The sequence below is a fragment of the Myxine glutinosa genome, chromosome 5 (assembly GCF_964187855.1).
Source record: "Myxine glutinosa chromosome 5, kmMyxGlut1.1, whole genome shotgun sequence".
Lineage (NCBI taxonomy): Eukaryota > Metazoa > Chordata > Myxini > Myxiniformes > Myxinidae > Myxine > Myxine glutinosa.
Window position 1 is genome coordinate 137,804,409 of NC_136265.1, and position 17,856 is coordinate 137,822,264.

A 17,856-nucleotide genomic window follows, 5' to 3' on the forward strand; every position below is an offset into this window, starting at 1 on the left:
TTGCTAGGATCTGTTTTTGCACCTTTTTTGTGCAAAGCGGTGATGTTGGCTGATTTCCAAGCAGATGGCAGTTGACCTTGAGCAAAAGAGAGGGTGAAGAGAACAGAGAGAGGGTGAGATAGAGCAGCAGAGCAGGATTTTAGGACCCGTGGGCTGATGCCGTCGGGTCCAGTTGCAGAATCAGAGTCGAGGGTTGACAGAAACTTTTCCACCTTGTCAGGAGGAAAGGACACGGAGTCCAGAAGCAGCAGGGTACGACTGGGTATGGTGGGTACAGAGAGGGATGGGTTTGGGACACAAGATTTAGAGGCAAACACAGAGTTGAGGCATTCAGCTTTTTCACGTGCGGAGTCAGCTGTGTAGCTGTTTGAGGTAAGGGAGGGGATGGAGGGGGAACAAACACCAGAAACGGATTTGACCAGACGCCACCAGGATTTGGAAGAGGGAGACAGATAAGAGAGTTCGGTCTTGAGAACGGAGAGATATTGTTTCCTGGCTCTCCTGAGGGTGGACACACACTTGTTTCGGGCTTTGTGAAAGGAAATGAGATTTCCTTCCGTTGGATTTGCTTTCCAGGAGACGAAGGCAAGTTGTTTCTGGGCAACAGCCTCACCACAAGATTCCGTGTACCATGGACGGGAGGAAGGGTATGACAACTGAAGACGAGATGGGATAAATCTGTGCATGAGAGAGAGCAATTTACTTTGGAAGAATTCCCAGGATGAGTTGATGTCAGAGGTGGTAGAGATGGGAGACCAGTCCAGATGATTGATGGCTGCTTGAAGACCGTGCCAGTTGGCCTGAGTGAAATGCCAGACTCGTCGACGCTGAGCAGGCTCCCTGAGGATGGTCAGAGAGATGTCCACTTTAACAAGGACATGATCAGATGATCCGATCGGAGCAGAAGAAGAGCAGCAGACATTTTCAGGGAAGTTAGTCATAACCAAGTCCAGAAGAGAAGATGTTCCGTTGACTGAGATCCGGGTCGGGAAATTGACAGATTGTGTCAGTCCCAGTGAGTCGCAGAAGTCCTTTGCTGAGGAGCCATGGCTGGTGAGAGAGGTACCCACACCCAGCCAACTGGCATGATGACAGTTGAAATCACCACATATGAGGAAGAGAGAGTTGGGATGAGTAGATAGAAGTTGGTCCATATCATCAGACAGCGAGATGTAGATGGAGTCATCACTGTTTGGTGGACGGTACAACACACATATGAACAAGAGGTGGGAGCGAAGGGGAAGCCGTAGCCAGAGGTATTCCTGGGGGTGAGGTGGAGAGAGTGCAGTGCAGGGCGAGTGAGGAAGAGAGTTTTTGATAAAGATAGCAACCCCGCCTCCAGGACGAGGCTCAGGTCTATCATACCGGAGGAGGGAGTAGCCCGGGAGAGATACTATGGAATCAGAGACATCATAAAGGAGGAAAGTTTCTGTTAAGCAGATCACGTCTGGTTTGACAGAACCAACCTGTATGGAGAGATCAGTTAAGTTTGAACGAAGGCCCCGGATGTTTGAGGTCCATACCGTTAATGAAGAGGAAGGGGGAGCATCAGATACAGAACAGGGGGGAGGAGGGGTAGGGTAAGATGTGGAAGAGGTGGAAGAGGTAGGGAGAGCTGTTGAAGGTGTGTCAGAGATTTCAGAATAGCTCGGAGAAAGGGAAGGATGGGGCGGACAAAAGGTTTGATGGTGATTGGGTGAGCCACAATGAGGTGTTATTTGAGGAGGGGGAAGAGCGAGGCAGAAGGTTGGGGGAGATGGAGGTGAGAGTTTGAAGGGGGAAGAAGCGGGGAGGACGCTTAGAGGAGGGGGAGTGAGAGGGGGGAAATTGAGAAGCAATGAGGGTGGGGAGATTTGAAGGGGAGGGGTGAGGGGGGAGTTTTGGAGGGAAGGGACAAGGGGAGGGATTTGAAAGGGATGGGATATGGGGGAGATTTGGAGGGGAGGGGTGAGGCAAGAGTCTAGGAGGGGAGGGGCGAGGGGGCGTCTTGGCGGGGAGGGGTGAGGGGGTAGTTTAGGAGGGAGGGGGCAAGGGGGGAGATTTGAAAGGGATGGGTGATGGGGAAGATTTGGAGGGGAGGGGTGATGGGGAAGATTTGGAGGGGAGGGGTTATGGGGAAGATTTGGAGGGGAGGGGTGAGATTGGATTTTTGAAAGTGTACGATTTATGGGAAACGAACATTTATTGCAAAATGAGTTTCTTGTGACCTTCGAGTTAAAAATACGTTTAAGGACGCTGGATGGAGGATGGAGTGCAGGAGAGTTTAGGGAATGTAGAAAAAAGGCACTATAGGAGATGGATTTTTTTTTTGGGATGAATTGATTTGGTGAGCAAGTCGAAAGCAGCCTTTTAAAGAAGAAGAAGAAAAAGGTGTTATAAAATATGACGGAATACATAACTTCAGGGGAAAGTGTAAACATTGAAGGTTAATGAGTGAAAACTATCTGGGGAAATGGGGGAGAAACACGTGGTCGAAGAACGAACGAACGAATAAGAATGAATAAACGAATGAGAACAGAGAAGGAAATGTTTTTTTTTTTTTTTTTTTGAGTTGAGATTTACACAAGGAAGTAGGCTATGGGTGAAAAGCCTGGGAATACAGAGAACGAAAGTTATTGGATCACAAACGACGGACCACTGAGAGAAAAACAAAGCCTCAAGGTTGTACAGTGCACACTGTACAAGGCCTTGCTCGCGACACGGCAAACAGACGATCAATTTATGAAAGATAAACACCGAGAAACAACCAAAGTTGCACACAATAACTTCACACACCGAAAGATAAATACAGTTTCGACAAAATACAATTGTGAACAGACTTAACTTCGAAAAACGTGGAGACCGTGTGGAGCTTCGAAAATCCCTGCCGCCGTCTCCAAGATCTCGCGAGATCTGATATAGCAGATCTAGCTCCCACCCATTCTCCCTACCTTCGAGGAAAAGAACAAGATGGTAGGCTTCAAATCATGGAATGGCCAGCACAGTCTCCAGACTTAAACCCCATTGAGCTGGGTTGGGATGAACTGGACAGAAGGGTGAAAGCAAAGCAACCTACAAGAGCAACACATTTGTGGGAACTTCTGCAACAGTGTTGGGAAGAACTTCCCGAACAATGTTTGATTTCCATTGGAGAAAGAATGCCATGAGTGTGTTCGGCTGTTATATCTGCAAAAGGTGGCTACTTGCTGAGTCAAAAATTTAAATTAAATTTTGTTAAACAAAATGATTCTATGATTTCGTTTTCATCTCCAATTGTTTATTTGTTCTATGCTTAATTTCAGAGTACATTGAGACATTAAACTGCGTAAATTTCAATAAAAACGGGAAAAATTGAGGTGTTGTAAAACTTTTGACCGGTAGTGTGCGTAATAAATAGATGTCCCCATGGTGGCAATACATGATGAGAAAATATTGTTTTCCTGCTATTGATGGAGTATTTGATTTTGTCAACCTTGAACCCAGTAAAGCTTGTCTCCACATCCTTCCATCCATCCCTCCGTACCTGTTTGTAGGTGAAGAATTTTGCTGTTATCTATCTGGTAGACATAACTGAAGTTCCGGATTTCAACAAAATGTACGAGTTGTACGACCACTACACCGTCATGTTCTTCTTTCGGTAGGTTCCCCACCTCCCTCCCCACCTCCCTCCCCACCTCTCTCCTCACCTCCCTTTCCACCTCTCTCCCCACCTCCCTTCCTACCTCCCTTCTCACCTCCCTTCCCACCTCCCTTCCCACCTCCCTTCCCACCTCCCTCCCCACCTCCCTTCCCACCTCCCTTCCCACCTCCCTTCCCACCTCTCTCCCCACCTCTCTCCCCACCTCTCTCCCCACCTCCCTTCCCACCTCCTTTCCCACCTCCCTTCCCACCTCCATTCCCACCTCCCACCCCACCTCCCTTCCCACCTCCCACCCCACATACCACCCCACCTCCCTTCCCACCTCCATTCCCACCTCCCACCCCACCTCTCACCCCACCTCCCTTGCCACCTCCCTTCCCACCTCCCACCCCACCTCCCTGCCCACCTCCTACCCCACCTCCCTTCCCACCTCCCACCCCACCTCCCTTCCCACCTCCCACCCCACCTCCCTTCCCACCTCCCACCCCACCTCCCTTCCCACCTCCCACCCCACCTCCCACCCCACCTCCCTTCCCACCTCCCTTCCCACCTCCCTTCCCACCTCCCTTCCCACCTCTCTTCCCACCTCCCTCCCCTCCTCCCACCCCACCTCCCTTCCAACCTTTTTTCAAACTTCATCCCAAGCACCTCCATTCTCCTTTCTTCACACCTTCCACAACTGTACGAGAAATTCATGGAGGTAAGTACGATGCTAAATGCTGTGTACTCACTTCCTCACACTCCCACCCATTCTCTGTGGTACTTCTTGTTTTTTTTTATCATGAACTCTCATTACACACAGGAACAAGCACATCATGATCGATCTGGGAACAGGAAATAACAAGATAAACTGGACATTGGAAGATAAGCAGGAGATGGTGGACATTGTGGAGACTGTGTACCGGGGTGCCAGGAAAGGCCGTGGTCTGGTTGTCTCACCAAAGGACTATTCTACCAAGTATCGATATTAAGGGTCAGCGGGCTGGCCGGGTGTCTCCGAGCGATTTAGAGGTTGCAGTTTGTGGGTGTGATTATTGGGCAGAAAGGGGAGGGGTTGATTGGCAGGATTTCGGTGGGGATGGGGATGGAGAGGGGGAGGTTGTTGTGGAAAATGGGAGGACGGTGAAAAGGTATGCAATGCAGGTGTTGAAGTTGCACATTGTATTTGGAAGTTTGTTTTTATAATAAAATACAAGCGCTACTTGTGGTTGTATAATGTTGTTTTTCTATCCACAATACCAAGCCTGGTTGTGGTTTAACGGTTAAGGTGATAGCTTAAGATATTCGGGTCTTGAGTTCGAACCCCTGTCGTGGCGTTTAAATACCACCAGGTGGGTTAACTCAGCCTGTCATTCTTCTGAGGATGGCAAAATGAGTACCAGCTTACTCGGAACAGGGGGCACTGCATCAGCTACCCAGCAATGATGCAACTAGCAGCTACAGGCTGCATACTTAATGATGATGATGACCACAGTACTTTCCTCCATTTCTCCCTCCCTTCGTCCATAACTTTAGGGCCACAATACTCTAGGCTTGTGCCAAACCCCAAACCAAACAGAACACTTTGGTGCGATGTCACAATTTCCCTTTTGCTTCCCAGAAAAAGGAAAGCATGAGTATTTGTCATTTGATTTGAGTGCCGTCTACATATTACGTATGCATGGGTGTGGTGGTTACGGGAGGAAAGGAGGTAGATAGAATTTTTTCTTCAGTTATGGTAGATAGAACATTTCCCCTCTCAATCCTCTGCTCTACCACCTGCAAAAAAAATAATAATAATTGTCGTAAATTACCATGGTGGTTTACGCACACTCGCCCCTGAGCTGTGGCCTGAGTTTGAATCCAGACCCTGGCTTAAACCTGGTGCTTCACAGACGGGGAGAGATTTCTTTATTGAAGTTCGCCCCAAAAGAAGGACGAAAGCCACTAATTTGTACAGGGCTACAAAGAAAAAGAGAAAAAAAACCCCCTAATAATAAACAATCCTCGGATGGACGTTAAAATGAGCTTGTCCCGTCTGCTGGCATTGGTTGGTGGACGTTAAAGATCCTACCATGTCTTTTGCGAAGAGTAGGCAGGTTATCACCAGCACCCTGAACAAATTACTAATTCTCCCACCCAAGTCACCTTCAGTCAAACATGTATGCGCTCTACCGAGTGCCATTCTCGTTATCCCTTTGGATTTAATCGTTAAAATAATATATCACGTGTATTTTGTGTCCAACTTTTGAAATGCATTTGGAAGAACGAGGACGAATGAGGGCGAGGGGAGGAGCAAGATGGACACAGCAGCCGCAAACTCAATCACAGAAAGAAAAGGAAACATCGGGGCAATACCCCTGGTGCTCACCTGGTGCAATAAACAGCACACTGCACTGACTAAAGGTATTTTAAACCAATTTGAATGGTTTCTAGAAGACATGGCAGCATGTATAATCATGCTAACATATTCATAGACTTTAAACGATCCCAAAAAATACCTATTTTGGGGGGCAACCCACCACATGCACCCCCTCAGGGCCGATGTTTTTTTTTTTTTTTATGCCGTGAACGAACTTTGGTACATCACGGGTGATGAAGGTTGTGGTCAAGTTTCATTGAAATATTGTGTAGTTTCAGAGAAAAAAGCAAATTCCTATTTTGGGGGGTCAAACCTGGATGCACTTTGACCCCCGGTAGACCCCCTTCGACCCCGATTTTTTTTTTATGCCATGAACAAACTAGTCACAACACAACAAATACCATTTGTTCCAAATTTGGTTGCAATCCCATCAGCGGTTTCGGTGAATAAGTTTCAAGTGTTTACGGACGGACGGACGGACGACGCGCCAATCGCATAAGCTCCTCTGAACTTCATTCCAGGTGAGCTAAAATTGGAAACCTGGAAAGAGGAAGTCTTGGGGAGGACTAATAATTCTGGTACAAAAGATCAAGGTTGACGTGAGAGTTGCCATTTGTGGATTGGGGTTGACCTGAGATGGTTGTAAACAGCTGTCTTTAATACCTGGAGAGCACCGTGAGATTGAAGCGAATGTGTATGTTGGCTCGACTAGTGGGGAAAAAGAGGAATGAATGAGTGGAGATGAGCAGTGATTCTGGATCTTGGGGGTTTCCCAGAAAGGAGGGAGTGGAAGACCTGTCAGCGATAGTGAAGTGATAGACCGAGAGATTCAGCTTCCACATAGAATGTTCCAATAATCTTGAAGGCCGTGGTTTCCACGCAATCAGGTTCAGCAAGATGTGAGGCAGGGGATTCAGCACATAGCGGAGAGCAGTACTCCATCAAGTTCAGCAATAGTTGAGGCAGGAGAGCAGTACACCATCAAGTTCAGCAATAGTTGAGGCAGGAGAGCCAGCCCATAGGAGAGAGCAGTACTCCACCAAGTTCAGTAAGATGAGGCAGGGGAGTCACCCCATAAGAGAGAGCAGTACTGCATCAAGTTCAGCAAGATGTGAGGCAGGGGAGCCAGCCCCTAGGCGAGAGCAGTTCTTCAGCAAGATGTGAGGCAGGGGAGCCAGCCCATAGGAGAGAGCAGTACTCCATCAAATTCAGCAAGATGTGAGGCAGGGGAGCCAGCCCCTAGGCGAGAGCAGTTCTTCAGCAAGATGTGAGGCAGGGGAGCCAGCCCCTAGGCGAGAGCAGTTCTCCATCAAGTTCAGCAAGATGTGAGGCAGGGGAGCCAGCCCCTAGGCGAGAGCAGTTCTTCAGCAAGATGTGAGGCAGGGGAGCCAGCCCATAGGAGAGAGCAGTACTCCATCAAATTCAGCAAGATGTGAGGCAGGGGAGCCAGCCCATAGCGGAGAGCAGTACTCCATCAAGTTCAGCAAGAGGTGAGGCAGGAGAGCCAGCCCATAGGGGAGAGCAGTACTGCATCAAGTTCAGCAAGATGTGAGGCAGGGGAGCCAGCCCCTAGGCAAGAGCAGTTTTCCATCAAGTTCAGCAAGAGGTGAGGCAGGGGAGCCAGCCCCAAGGCGAGAGCAGTTCTTCAGCAAGATGTGAGGCAGGGGAGCCAGCCCATAGGAGAGAGCAGTACTCCATCAAGTTCAGCAAGATGTGAGGCAGGGGAGCCAGCCCCAAGGCGAGAGCAGTTCTCCACCAAGTTCAGCAAGATGTGAGGCAGGGGAGCCACCCCATAAGAGAGAGCAGGATTCCATCAAATTCAGCAATATATGAGGCAGGGGATTCAGCCCATAGCGGAGAGCAGTACTCCATCAAGTTCAGCAAGAGGTGAGGCAGGAGAGCCAGCCTATAGGAGAGAGCAGTACTGCATCAAGTTCAGCAAGATGTGAGGCAGGGGAGCCAGCCCCTAGGCGAGAGCAGTTCTCCATCAAGTTCAGCAAGATGTGAGGCAGGGGAGCCAGCCCCTAGGCGAGAGCAGTTCTCCATCAAGTTCAGCAAGATGTGAGGCAGGGGAGCCAGCCCCTAGGCGAGAGCAGTTCTCCATCAAGTTCAGCAAGATGTGAGGCAGGGGAGCCACCCCATAAGGGGGGGGGGGGCAGTACTCCATCAAGCTGTTGATGAAAGCCTCATAGGTTGAGTAAAGTTCAGGTGTACCAATGAAGGACTTTGCTTGCCGGAGGATACCCAGTCGGCAGCTGGCTTTGGAGACCTTCTTTAAGATGTGGTTTTCCCAAGAAAGATCAAGGCTGGTAATGAGGCCCAAAGGTTTGAGTGGTTCTTTTTCCACAAGAGGCTTGTTAAGAAAGTTGATGGGAGCGTTCTTTTTCGGAAAGACAGGGTGAAAGTGAGAGTGTGATTACCAAAAGTGTGCAACGAACACTCGTCTACACTTGTTGAGAAGGTTTCGTGAGATCTTTGCATGCCTTAACCCCTGCCTATTTCTTGCATTGCCTATTTGCGGCTAACAGTAAGCTATCTTGGACCATATCATGCGTTGTGATACGTCTCAAGCATTACCTCCATTACTCTTACTCATATTCTATGTTGTACATCATCGTTTAATTGTTTTGACGAATGTCTCTCGCTTTCACCATTACATCACACATTGCATGGAGTATGATTTCATTGCAAAAGAAAACGTAACTTGTTTTTCACTTCTTACGAGAGGACTTGTACTTATGTTGTGGTCTTTTTAGTCAAAGCAAATGACCACAGGTCCTCATTTATTTGCAAGTTACCTGCAGTAGGGTTTGAAAGTTGCTGGTGATGGCTGAACCAAGCCCAAAGCACAGGAAGCAGAGGCCTTGAGCAGAGAGGAACTTGTTGCCAGTGGCTGGCAGGCGGAAAGGTTACGAAAAGTGGTTCTTGCCAAGTCGCCGAACTATTTCGTAAGTAAAGGAGAAGTGTATTGTCAGAGCAGAGGAACGCTGGGGACAGACAGAGCAGCAGACAGAGCAGCAGACAGGCGCAGCATGCCCGTGTATGTGGTGACAATATGTACTGGCAAGAAGTATTTTGCAGGAACGGACGACTACATCTACATCCGTCTGGATGGCATGGAACAAAGTTCGGACGTGGTGTTGCTGGACAAGCCGTGGTACAACGACTTTGAAAGAGGAGCGGTAAGAAGCCATGTTTCTTATGTGTTTCTGACTTTGCTTTTTTGCTAATGAATGGAATGTATAGGCCTGGTAGGATAGCTTGGCTGTGTGCATCATCCAGGGGAAGGAGGTTAAACTGGAGGACCGATCTGCCATCGGTGGTTCTTGGTAGAAGTGAAAGGTCATAAGGTGTCTTTGTTGAAGAAGAAATTGCTAATTCCCACCCAAGTCTCTTACCCTCTTATGGTTAAACTGCCAAAATCAAGACTCTCTGCTCACCTTCACTCCTTCATTCCTCTTTTCTCCCGCCTCTGGAACAAACTCCCTCACTCTCTTCAATCCCACTCCTCCCTCCAGGTCTTTAAAACAGCTGTTCACCACCATCTCTTATCTTCCCCCATCCAAAACCTTGATCTTTTCTACCCCCGCTAATTTTCCCAGATACACTATTTTGAAATAGCGACTTCTTTCCTGGAAGTCCGAGCAGTGTCCATGTGTTTTTTTTTTTTTTTGACCTCTCCCACCCCCCCCCCCACCCCCTTCCCATGCCTCCTCCCCCAAGCCCTCCCCCTCCCATGCCTCTTCCCCCAAGCCCTCCCCCTCCCATGCCTCTTCCCCCAAGCCCTCTCCCTCCCATGCCTCTTCCCCCACGCCCTCTCCCTCCCATGCCTCTTCCCCCAAGCCCTCTCCCTCCCATGCCTCTCCCTCCCAAGCCCTCTCCCTCCCATGCCTCTTCCCCCAAGCCCTCTCCCTCCCATGCCTCTCCCTCCCAAGCCCTCTCCCTCCCATGCCTCTTCCCCCAAGCCCTCTCCCTCCCATGCCTCTCCCTCCCAAGCCCTCTCCCTCCCATGCCTCTTCCCCCAAGCCCTCTCCCTCCCATGCCTCTTCCGCCAAGCCCTCTCCCTCCCAAGCCCTCTCCCTCCCAAGCCCTCTTCCTCCCAAGCCCTCTCCCTCCCACGCACTCTCCCTCCCACGCCCTCCCCTTCCCATGGCCTGCTCCCCCCAAGCCCCCTCCCTCCCACAGATTTCCCGATGTCCCTGCTCTCAAATGTTGTACTTGTGTGCTTCCCTCTCTCTCCCCATCTTGTCTCCCGCTCCCTTTATCATATGTTTTATGTGTCAGTTTGTCTCTTTGTGTCTTTTCGTGTCTCTTACACGAGCCTCGATCTTGTATACAAAAAAAGGGAAAATAAAGGTCACCTTCGGTCAAATATGAGGCCTGGTCAGCCGATTCTTGATAGACTTGGGCCAAAACTATCCCCAGCTAATCCCACAAGAAAAGAAGTATTAGTAGTAGTATTGGTATTACGATTGGTATAAGTAGTAGTAGTTGTCGTAGTAGACTGATGAATGGAATATTGAGACAAACTTGCATTTGATATTGTGCACTTGGAGGTGCTTCAATGACCACATTTGGCCAGCTGTTTTATTAATTAATTTTGTGGGGTTAGACCCATTTCTGTAATCTTCAACCTTTGTTTTTGGCCTTTTTACCCCAGGTGGACGCGTATGAGGTTGAAAGTGTGGAGGACCTGGGGGATATTTGGGCTGTGAGCCTAACTAAACGCAATTTTCTCCTGACTGATGACTGGTTCTGCTCCTGGGTTGCGGTTCGAGATCCTCGTCATGGTTTGTCGGTCACCTTCCCTTGCTACCGGTGGCTGCGCGGAAACTGCTCCGTGATTTTGCGTGCCGGGTGTGGTGAGTTTCGGCCAGACATCTTTACAATGGCGATTATAATTATCGACTGTCTCATCATAATGATCACAATTGGTTATTGGGTAAGATCCGATCTATGAATGACCCACAGTTTTTCTCTCTTAATTTACATCAGCAGCACTTTGTGTATTACAGTACTGTATTCTCAACATAAGGAACACTCTATATTGATGATTATTGCTTAGATTCTCACATGTGGGCCATTTATTTATTATTTACTCGTGGGGGAGGGGTGGGGGCACAATCTGCAAAAGTTTATTTTATATTTTTTATATCTCTATCTCTCTTTAGAATTTCTTTAAAGTAGACAAATAGGGTCAAATTTTGACCTCAACATCGCTGACCTTCTCTTTCCTTCCTCATATCTCCTTTATCTACATAACTCTTCCCACACTTTCCATCCCCTTCATTCTCTCCTTTTCCTCCCCTTTCTCTATCTCTGTCACATAAACACAAAAACACACATACACACGTGCAAAGTGGAGACTTTGAGAGGTATCCGTCCCATCTCCTGAAACCCACCCACATGCGGAGATAGCAGCTAAAAACAGCAACTTACACACCTACACACACACACACACACACACACACACACACACACACACACACACACACACACACACACACACACACACACACACACACACACACACACACACACACACACACACAAAGGTGGATACTTCGAGACATGGGAGGGCTCTGTTCCATCTCCTGAAAGCAGCCAACAAAAGCAACTTATGCACACACATACACAAACACACACACACACACACACACACACACACACACACACACGCACACACACACACACACACACACACACACACACACACACACACACACACACAAACGCATGCACAGACACAAGCACACACAAACACACGCACTCACACGCACACACAAACACACCCACGGAGGTGGATACTTTGTGACCTGGGAGGACTCCTTTCCAACTTCTGAAACCTGCATTTGGAGCTGACAACCAACAACCAACAACATACACATTACACACCCACCCACGGTTGTGGACCCACTTTAGGGAGAGGTTCTGTGCTATGAGGGTCAATGCTTTGATGATGGACAGTGTCCGGCTGGTTATCCAAACGATCATTCAATAAGCCCTCCCTCACCCAACCCCCACCCATTTCCCTCCCCCCCCCCCCCCCGAAAGAACACAACTCTTCAAATTCTCTCCTACTCTCTCTCACTTTTGACTGCCATACTTGACAAATAGATAAACATTTTGTGTTGATTATATAACGGTTAAAGACATTTTATCGTACAAATGTACCGAAGAGGGAACAAACTTCCCCACTCCCTTCAATCCCTCTCCTCCCTCCAGGTCTATAAAACAGCTGTTCACCACCATCTCTTATCTTCCCCCATCCAAAACCTTGATCTTTTCTACCCCCGCTAATTCACCCCAGATACACTTTTTTGAAATTCGAACCTCTTTCGTGGAAGTCCTTGCAGTGTCCATATGTTTTATACCTCTCCCACCTCCCCCCAAGCCCTCCCCCTCCCACATTTCTCCCGATGTCCCTGCTCTCAAATGTTGTGTTTGTGTCCTTCCCCCTCTCTCCCCATCTTGTCTACCGCTCCACTTCTTTTTGCGTTTTATGTGTCGGTTTGACTTTTTGTGTGATTAATGTTAGCTCTTTCACGAGCCTCGATGTTGTATACAAAAAAAAAAAAAAAAAAAAAAAAAAAAAACAGACATACAACAACCTCACAAAGTATATATGATGTCATAATTTTATGTTACCCAGAGAAGTTTAGATAGCAATGTTTCGTTTGAATTCAAAGTGAAGGTTCAAGGAAGAGTTACTTCAGGAAGAATGATAAATGCTGAAATATTTACATCTGACATGGGATCCTATTAGTGAAATGTATTGGGTGAGCATGGGGTCGCACTGTCATTTAGGAGGTATGGAGGGGAATGGATGTGATATGGAGAGGTTATTCCAGAAGGGGGAAATTAAGGGAAGTAGGAGTTGCCATGCAATAAGGTTTAGAATCAAGGAGGTAGAAAATAAGTAGGTAAGCGAATTAATTTGGGAAACGTCATTTCATTGGTTAAAAAGCAGAAGGTGGAAGACCGGTGGGGTCACCTACCTGCATGACTCGAGCACCTTCAGTTGTCCAGCGCATGACGCAGGTGTTCCAGCTGGAGATGTGGGGCAGCCAATGCGAGCAAATGCTTCATGAGCCGGGAGATGGCAAGAAAACACTTTGGTTTCCTATTGCCATTGATGTGAAGTAAAGAGGAGAAGAAATCGGGTCGTAAAGCGTAGTTAGGGGAAGGCAGGATATGGTACGAGTCTACGGGAATTGTACGTGAGAAGAAGCGGAAGTTGAAGAAAGTCCATCCAAGTTACTCACTTGGGTTGCAAAATGGCTTCCTTTGTAAATCTCTTTCCGGGCAAATGTGGAACCTCTAAGAAAGGGAATAATGGAAAAGTTTTCAGCATGTACTTTTCAAAACACAATTCAGAATAACGAAGACAAACTGTCTGCAGACAAAATTTCACGAGAGGTGCTTTCGGGTTTGTAGAGAACACTCAATTTGTAGAGCGCACGATATATTGACTTTTCACGTTTGAAGGTCTGCGGAGAAAAATGTCCTCAAAGACCTCTGATCCTGCTGTGCCAACATCGGTGACCTCATGTGGGGCTAGTTTAACTTTGATCTTCCTTTTGAAGAATGGATTCTCCAGAATTGTTCTTTGCTACCAACCCCAAGGTTGGCCTGGCAAGAAATCGCCTCTTGTTCTCAACACTCAGGCTGGAGGGATTTTTAAAGGCAAACTCGCTTTTGGGAAAGCGGTAGATTTTGGTTAATGGAGAAGCAGTTAAGGGAAACCTTTGCTCTGCGAACGTTGTCCTTCCTTTAGCGTCCTGTCTGTATTGTGTTCTGTATTCCTGGTTTTGTTTTCTGCTTGAAAACCTGACTTTTTTTTGTCTACTTCATTCGATTCTCCTGGTTTCTGCCCAACCACATTTTCATACAACCACCACCACCTCCCTCACTCTTCCCTTCCTCCTTTCAGTATTACGACTAGCACTACTTTTCATGGTTCCGGTTATTCACACCTTCTTGTAGGGTCAGTGGGGTTGGTGGGCTAGGGAGGAGGGTTTTTTTTTTTGGTCCCAAGTCTTTCACCACTAGCTGTCTTGGCCTGATGCCCAACTAAAGGTGGCAGGAATTTATTGAGGGTGCCTGAGATGACTTTCTTTACCCTTGGATCCTTAATCTCCACCAATGGTACAGCGCCCCCAATGCTTGCAGTCGGGTTGACCAGCTTAACGTCAATCATGATGTCGTCGATTGTACGCCCTTTCGGATGCATGTTTTTAGATGTTCTTCCCCTTTCTTATCTATACCAGCCTCTTAAACCTATGACAGATGATCAGCATCTGATAAATAAACAGTTTTAATAATAACAAAAGCAGTTCTACCCTGAGAAAAGTTGATTCCTGGACTTATCACTGTACTGTGGGGTTTCGGCCTGGTTTTTGGCATGTCTTATTTGGTGACTAACCTGGATTCGGTTTCAAACACCTTTTCTGGGGTTTTGCCCATTTGGATGTGGATTTGGATGACTACACAGTCGTGGCCAAAAATATTGGCAACCTTTGCACTTTTTTCAAATAATGCATCATTTATTCCAGAAAATTGTTGGAATTAAAAACTATTTTGGTATCCAAAAATAATCTTTGGTTCGCAGTGGAACAAAACAAAAAAAATCTGAAATAATTACTAAATCTTAGTTTATTCAACACAGAAATCATAAAATGGCCCGGACAATATTATTGGCACCTTTTAGAAGTTGTTAGAAATAATTAGATTTCAAGCAGGTGATTCTCCTTTACTTTGGAATTTAACTCACCTGTGGTGAGGTGCAGGTGCCTGCAATATAAAAATCACTCATTGAACCAGTTTGAATGGGGAACAGGAGTCATTCTGCTGTTTTGTGTCACTGTGTGTACCGCAATGGGCATGGAGAAAAGAAAGAAAACCAGAGAATTGTCTGAGGAGGTCAGACACAAGATTGTAGCCAAGCATGGACAATCTCAAGGCTACAAGTCCATCTCCAGAGACTTTGATGTTCCTGTGTCCACCATACACAATGTTATTAGGAAGTTTAAGGCCCAGGGCATTGTAGTCAACCTCCCTGGACGTGGCTGCAAGAGAAAACTTGATGGAAGATTGCAGCGAACGATTGTTTGAATGGTGGAGAAAGCACCTCAATCAACTGCCAAACGGATTCAAGCTGACCGACAGACACAAGGTACGACAGTTTCAACTCGCACCATCCGTCGCCAACTCGATGAAAGGGGGTTCTGTGGTAGGAGACCCAGGAGGACCCCACTGCTTAGAATGCCTGACTGGAGTTTTCCAAAGCACACCTGAACAAACCCAAATCCTTCTGGGAGAATGTCCTGTGGACAGATGAGACCAAATTAGAGCTTTTTGGTAAAGCACATCATCTCTATGTTTACAGACAACAAAATGAAGCCTTCAAAGAAAAGAACACCTTCCCTACAGTCAAACATGGAGGAGGTTCAGTGATGTTTTGGGGTTGCTGTGCTGCCTCTGGCACTGAGTACCTTGAATGTGTGCATGGCATCATGAAATCAGGAGATTACCAAGGCATTTTGGAGCACAATGTTCAACCCAGTGTCAGAAAGCAGGGTCTCCATCTAAGGCCATAGGACTTGCAGCAGGACAATGACCCCAAAAACACTTCAAAAAGCAACCAGGAATGGTTCAAGACAAAACGCTGGACTGTTCTGAAGCGTCCAGCAATGAGTCCAGATCTAAATCCCATTGAACACCTGTGGGGAGATCTGAAAAAGAACTGGAGCAGTTTGTACAAGAAGAATGGGCCAAACTGCCAGTAGGGAGGTGTAGGAAGCTCATTCATGGCTACAGGAAGTGCTTGACTGCAGTTATTTTGTCCAAAGTCTGTGCTACCAAATATTAAGTCTGGGGTGTCAACAATTTTGTCTATGCCATTTCTTTTTATTTTCTGATTTAAAAGCATATATTAAGTTCTGAATGAAAAACAAAGGTTCTGTAATATTAACAGTGAAATAAATAATTCTGGAGATGAAATACTTTTGTCAATTTAACTTATTTCTGGAGAAAATTGTGAGTTATTTGAAAACAGTGCAAGGGTGCCAATATTTTTTGGCCACGACTGTATTTGGTCTAATCACGAAAACACATTTATTGTCCGATTTCCACTCTTCTCTGCTGTCCTCTTATTTTAAGCAAATATTCAGTCAATCACGATGTAGTTTTCATTTTGTACAGACCAACTTTAAGTAATAGATTTTTAAAATTACATTTGGGACTTCATGCATGTGTGGTTGTCTGTCATCCCCCCATTAACTAGTCACATCTTTCTGGAGCATATTATTTGTTCTAAATACTATTTCGGTTGGGATTAATCATGCAGTTGTAATTTCTGTTTCTTGCAGCAATAATACCACAAAAAGATACTGACCCACGGCTACGACAACAGCGCATGAAAGAGCTTGAAGAACGACAGAAACTTTACAGGTTGTAAAAGTGAAGATCGCAGCTACATTTTTAGAGGTTAATGGGCAAACACTAGTATATTCCTTGATGTACACCATGCACAGGTGGCAGGAATGGCAGCCGGGATTTCTGGGGAGCATTGATGCGGCGAAGCACAGTGACCTGCCGAGGGATGTCCAGTTTGACAGCGAGAAGGCCGTCCACTTCTTGGCTAATTACACCAAGGCGTGAGCTGTACCTGTTGATCATGAATCATTTCTTGCACTACCGACTGCTAGAGGCGTAAATGTAGCTTTAAACAAGGGCTTAGGCTCCGACCGCACACCTTTCACCGTTCACCTTCCTTATTCCGCAGGATGGAAAACCTATGTGTGAACCACTTTATGCACATGTTCCAATCGTCTTGGAGTGACTTTTCTGACTATGAAAAGATCTTTGTTCGGATTAAAAACACTGTCTCTGGTGAGCCCAAGACATTGAGTAATGGAGGCAATGTTTGTGGAGATGCTTATACGAGATCCTTGACCCGGACTTCCTTTCTCTCCATCTCCCTCTTCTCCTGCCTGTTTGTACCTTTACTCCACTATGTTTGAGAATACGTAAAAGAACACTGGGAGTCCGATCTGCTCTTCGGGTACCAGTTCCTCGCCGGCTGCAACCCCGTCGTACTGCGACAGTGTCGGGATCTTCCCGCGAAGTTCCCGGTGACCACAGAAATGGTCAAGACCAGCCTTGAGCGGGGTCTTACACTGGAAAATGAGTTGAAGGTGATGAGTGTTGATGTGGAGAACCCTTGTTGGTGACTACACCATGATACTGAAAACCACAATCAAGCATGGTGTCATATTATGGATGATAAATAGTTCGCAAGTCCTCAATATTATCAAGAAGAGCACTTTTGCCGACAGTCAGTTGTGCAAAAGAAGCCACAGTGTTTGACCTTGAACCTCATCCTTTCCGGAACATTTTTGAAGTAGCGAATGATTAACGGTCAGTCAATTTGGGATTGAATTATTGTGAAGGAATAAACTTTTTTTTTTTTTTTTTTTTTGTATAGCTACAACATCGAGGCTCGTGTACAACATCGAGTATACAACATCGAGGCTTCTTTACCCTATTGAGTAGCGTTTGAACCTTATGATGATCGAGAGAGAGTATAGATTGTGAAATGCATTTGATGTTTGGGCAGGCAGGTAATATCTTCTTGGCCGATTATGATTTGCTGGACAACGTCTCGGCGAATGCGACAGACCCGTGCACGATGCAGCACATCGCAGCACCGATCTGTTTGCTCTACCGAAACGGACATGACAAACTTGTCCCCATCGCCATTCAGGTGCCAACACGTTCTGGACTCCATCTTCTTTTTCAATTAATTTACTTATTTATAAATTACGTACAAGCTTTTTCCGACAGCTTTCCCATGACTCTGCCACTTCTTTGCTTTGCACTTTTCATCCTTCCT

General features: G+C 46.8%; 3 protein-coding genes across 5 annotated transcripts in view; 2 read left to right on the top strand and 1 right to left on the bottom strand.

Annotated features, from left to right (window-relative positions):
• LOC137426991 (thioredoxin-like protein 4A) overlaps window positions 1-4,814 on the top strand; it is a 106,724-nt gene extending 101,910 nt beyond the window's left edge. For both annotated transcript variants that reach the window (XM_068116077.2, XM_068116079.2), the window contains 2 exons: window positions 3,513-3,616; window positions 4,422-4,814. In XM_068116077.2, the coding sequence (XP_067972178.2) occupies window positions 3,513-3,616; window positions 4,422-4,590 (273 nt within the window). In that variant the 3' untranslated portion in view covers window positions 4,591-4,814. The remainder of the gene's footprint in view (window positions 1-3,512; window positions 3,617-4,421) is intronic.
• LOC137428201 (uncharacterized) overlaps window positions 1-13,219 on the bottom strand; it is a 101,061-nt gene extending 87,842 nt beyond the window's left edge. The window contains exon 1 of the mRNA XM_078778790.1: window positions 12,959-13,219. Within this exon, the coding sequence (XP_078634916.1) occupies window positions 12,959-12,994 (36 nt within the window). The 5' untranslated portion in view covers window positions 12,995-13,219. The remainder of the gene's footprint in view (window positions 1-12,958) is intronic.
• ALOX5 (arachidonate 5-lipoxygenase) overlaps window positions 8,836-17,856 on the top strand; it is a 37,884-nt gene continuing 28,863 nt past the window's right edge. The window contains exons 1-7 of one of the 2 annotated variants that reach the window (XM_068116074.2): window positions 8,836-9,142; window positions 10,621-10,822; window positions 16,331-16,412; window positions 16,496-16,618; window positions 16,747-16,853; window positions 16,986-17,158; window positions 17,581-17,727. In XM_068116074.2, coding sequence (XP_067972175.2) covers window positions 8,993-9,142; window positions 10,621-10,822; window positions 16,331-16,412; window positions 16,496-16,618; window positions 16,747-16,853; window positions 16,986-17,158; window positions 17,581-17,727 — 984 coding nt within the window. In that variant the 5' untranslated portion in view covers window positions 8,836-8,992. The remainder of the gene's footprint in view (window positions 9,143-10,620; window positions 10,823-16,330; window positions 16,413-16,495; window positions 16,619-16,746; window positions 16,854-16,985; window positions 17,159-17,580; window positions 17,728-17,856) is intronic. The other variant, XM_068116075.2, reaches the window with a different exon arrangement.